Raw genomic sequence first — 2,856 nt, 5'->3', positions numbered from 1 at the left:
GGGGGTAAATTCTGATTTGGTCAAGTGGTGTTGCAGTGTGGAGCATCTGACCTTGTAGAATATTATGTCAGATGGCTTTGCAGTGAAGGTCCGTTGACCTTGCAGTATGGGTCAGTTTGGGTTGAAGCATGGGTCAATTGACGTTGAAACAATGATCAGTTGACATTGCAGCGTGGGTCAATTGATGTTGAAGTATTGGTCAAATGAGGTTGCCGTATGGGTCTGTAGACATTACAGTATGGGTCAGTTTAGGTTGAAGTATGGGTCAGTTGACGTTGAAAAATGGGTCATTTGAGATAGTAGTAAGGGTCAATTGACGTTAAGAGATGGGTCAATTGACGTTGAAAAAATGGGTCATTTGGCATTGCAGTATGGGTCAGTCTAGGTTGGAATATGGGTCACTTGACATTACAGTGTGGTTCAGTTGAGGGTGCAGTTTGGGTCAGGCGATGTTGTTTTTTGCTCCAGGAGATCTGAACGCCTACGAGATCAGCATGAGTGACGAAGATCGTATGGCCTTGATGATCCTGGTCAAAGAGGGAAAGATCAGCACACAGACTGCGCTCGCTGTGGTGAGTAGAAAAAATATGTTGCTTTACATATGTGTGTTCTTTCATGCCTTTATATATATTTTTCACTCTTTAAAGACTCGTCAGACTCATCTGTCCGACCAAAAACAGATCAAAGTCAGTGTTGTGGCACATTTCAAGCCCACATACACAAACCAGAAACACAACATTGGACATTCCATATTGATATAAATTTAATGTTGTTGCCTGCCTTTTTAAGTTTCAGAAACGGAAAACAGAATTGGACAATTTGTATAGATTTAACAAAGTTCAGCTTTTTCAAGCATTCAAAAGGGCAGGATTTGCGTCTCAATGAGTTAACATAATATCATTTATAGTAAGATTTTATATGTAAACTTTTTGTGTTGCAAGCGCCGTAAAACTGTTAGTAAAACCGTAACGTTTATGAGTGTAAGCGCCCCGTTGACAGGGTGAGAGGTTCAGGGCGCCATTGGCTGGTCCTATTTCTTTACTTTCCCTCTGTTGTTTCTGTCTGTCTGTCTGTCTGTCTGTCTGTGTGTCTGTCTGTCTGTCTGTCTGTCTGTCTGTCTGTCTGTCTGTCTGTCTGTCTGTTGATCTGTCTGTCTGTTGGTCTGACTTTCCTCCTGGCGCTAAATGAGCATTATTATGTCGACGTGCTTCTATTTACTCGAACAAATAAAAGTGCTGTGTGTCTTTGTCTGTGTCCCGTCCTTCTTTTTTCTGCCTCGAGGTCTTTACTTTCCTTCTTTTGTTTCTGTCTGTCACTGTCTGTCTGTGTGTCTGTCTGTCTGTGTGTCTGTCTGTCTGTCTGTCTGTCTGTCTGTCTGTCTGTCTGTCTGTCTGTCCATGTGTGTGTGTCCGTCTGTCTGTCTGCCTGCGTGTCTGTCTATCTGTGTGTTTGTCAGTCAGTCAGTCTGTCTGTCTGTCTGTCTGTCTGTCTGTCTGTCTGTCTGCCTGTCTGTCTGCCTTACTTTTTCCCCAGCACTAATTAAATGACCATTATTGTATCGACGAGCTTCTCTTTACTCAAACCAAAGTGCTGTGAGTCTTTGTGTATGCGCCGTCCTACTTTTTTTCTTCCTCGATGTCTTTACATTCCTTCTATTGTTTCTGTCTGTGTGTCTCTCTGCCTTACTTTTCCCCAGCACTAATTAAATGACCATCACTGTGTCGACGTGCTTCTCAAACAAAAGTGCTGTGTGTCTTTGTCTCTGTCCCGTCCTACTTTTTTATGCCCCGCACTGTATTCGGAATGATCACGGTAATTACACGTGCAGCTGGTTCAGATAGTATCATAAATCACTGGACGCCGAGAGATACTAATTGTGAGCATTTGTGTTTTCCTTTATTGTATAGTTACGATCTCGAGACAACACACTGCTTTTTCTTTCCTCGTCCTTACTATCACCATTTTCCCCTCTACTTCTATTCCGGGTTGCCTTGTTAGTCGAAGCAGACTATATATGTGCTGTTGAGGCTAGAGAGGTCAGCAGAGTAAGCCTGAGTCTGCGTTTGGATTTCTCTGTTGACATCCACCCCTTGGCGCTCATATGACCTTATGCTATTGCGAGCGCCGTAAAACCTTACTAAATTTAAACTCTCAAATGACAAGACCAGCGTCTGGGCAGTTTGTTGGCGTAAGGCTCTTTGCCATTGCACGCAGAAGGCTTGAGTTCGATTCCAGAGTGCGGTAGTTTTGGGGCTGTTTTGTACGTCAAAGTAGGGTTCAGTGGGTGGGTGGCGGGTGCTCTGGTGTGGCTTGCTCCTTATTTTCTATCAAACATAATCTATTGTCTTTATCTCTCCTCCTCCTCCTATTTTGTGTTTGCTGCTCTCTTGATGGAACACCTTTACTCTTCACCATTTGTATGACCTAACTGTGTTGCAAGTGCCGTAAAAATCGTATTAAAAACAAAACGAAAAGGAAACGCAAAATCCGAAACAGCGCTCATGAGAGGCTCTGCAAAAACGTTGAATCAATGTGTCTAGAAATATAGAGGGCTAAAATAAAATTCACAGAAAAGGAATGCGATAGATAGACAGTGAATAGATTAATGAATAAATAAATAAATGGATGGGTGGATGGACGGAACGGATGGAAGAATGGGTGGCTAAAGGATTGAATAGATAGATAACTGAATTAATTGTATAATTAATCGATTGATTAATTAATTAGACAAAAAGGCCCCCAAAATGAAGCGTTCTTCCGCTTTGCTGTGTAGGCATCAGATTCAGGTTGCTAAGTCTATCCTCCAAGGTTCGCCACCGATGCCATAGATCCAGAGAATATCGTTATTTTTTTTTT

At 42.4% G+C, this 2,856-nt stretch overlaps 1 protein-coding gene across 1 annotated transcript in view; it reads left to right on the top strand.

Annotated features, from left to right (window-relative positions):
* Positions 1 to 2,856, top strand: part of LOC101860648 — a gene marked incomplete at its 5' end in the record, with an annotated part of 63,771 nt that overhangs the window by 28,370 nt on the left and 32,545 nt on the right. The window contains 1 exon segment of the mRNA XM_035969418.1: positions 472 to 572. Within this exon segment, the coding sequence (XP_035825311.1) occupies positions 472 to 572 (101 nt within the window).

Source organism: Aplysia californica, unplaced genomic scaffold (genome assembly GCF_000002075.1).
Source record: "Aplysia californica isolate F4 #8 unplaced genomic scaffold, AplCal3.0 scaffold00145, whole genome shotgun sequence".
Lineage (NCBI taxonomy): Eukaryota > Metazoa > Mollusca > Gastropoda > Aplysiida > Aplysiidae > Aplysia > Aplysia californica.
Note: the sequence above shows the minus strand (reverse complement) of the source record. Positions and strands in the feature narration are given on the sequence as shown.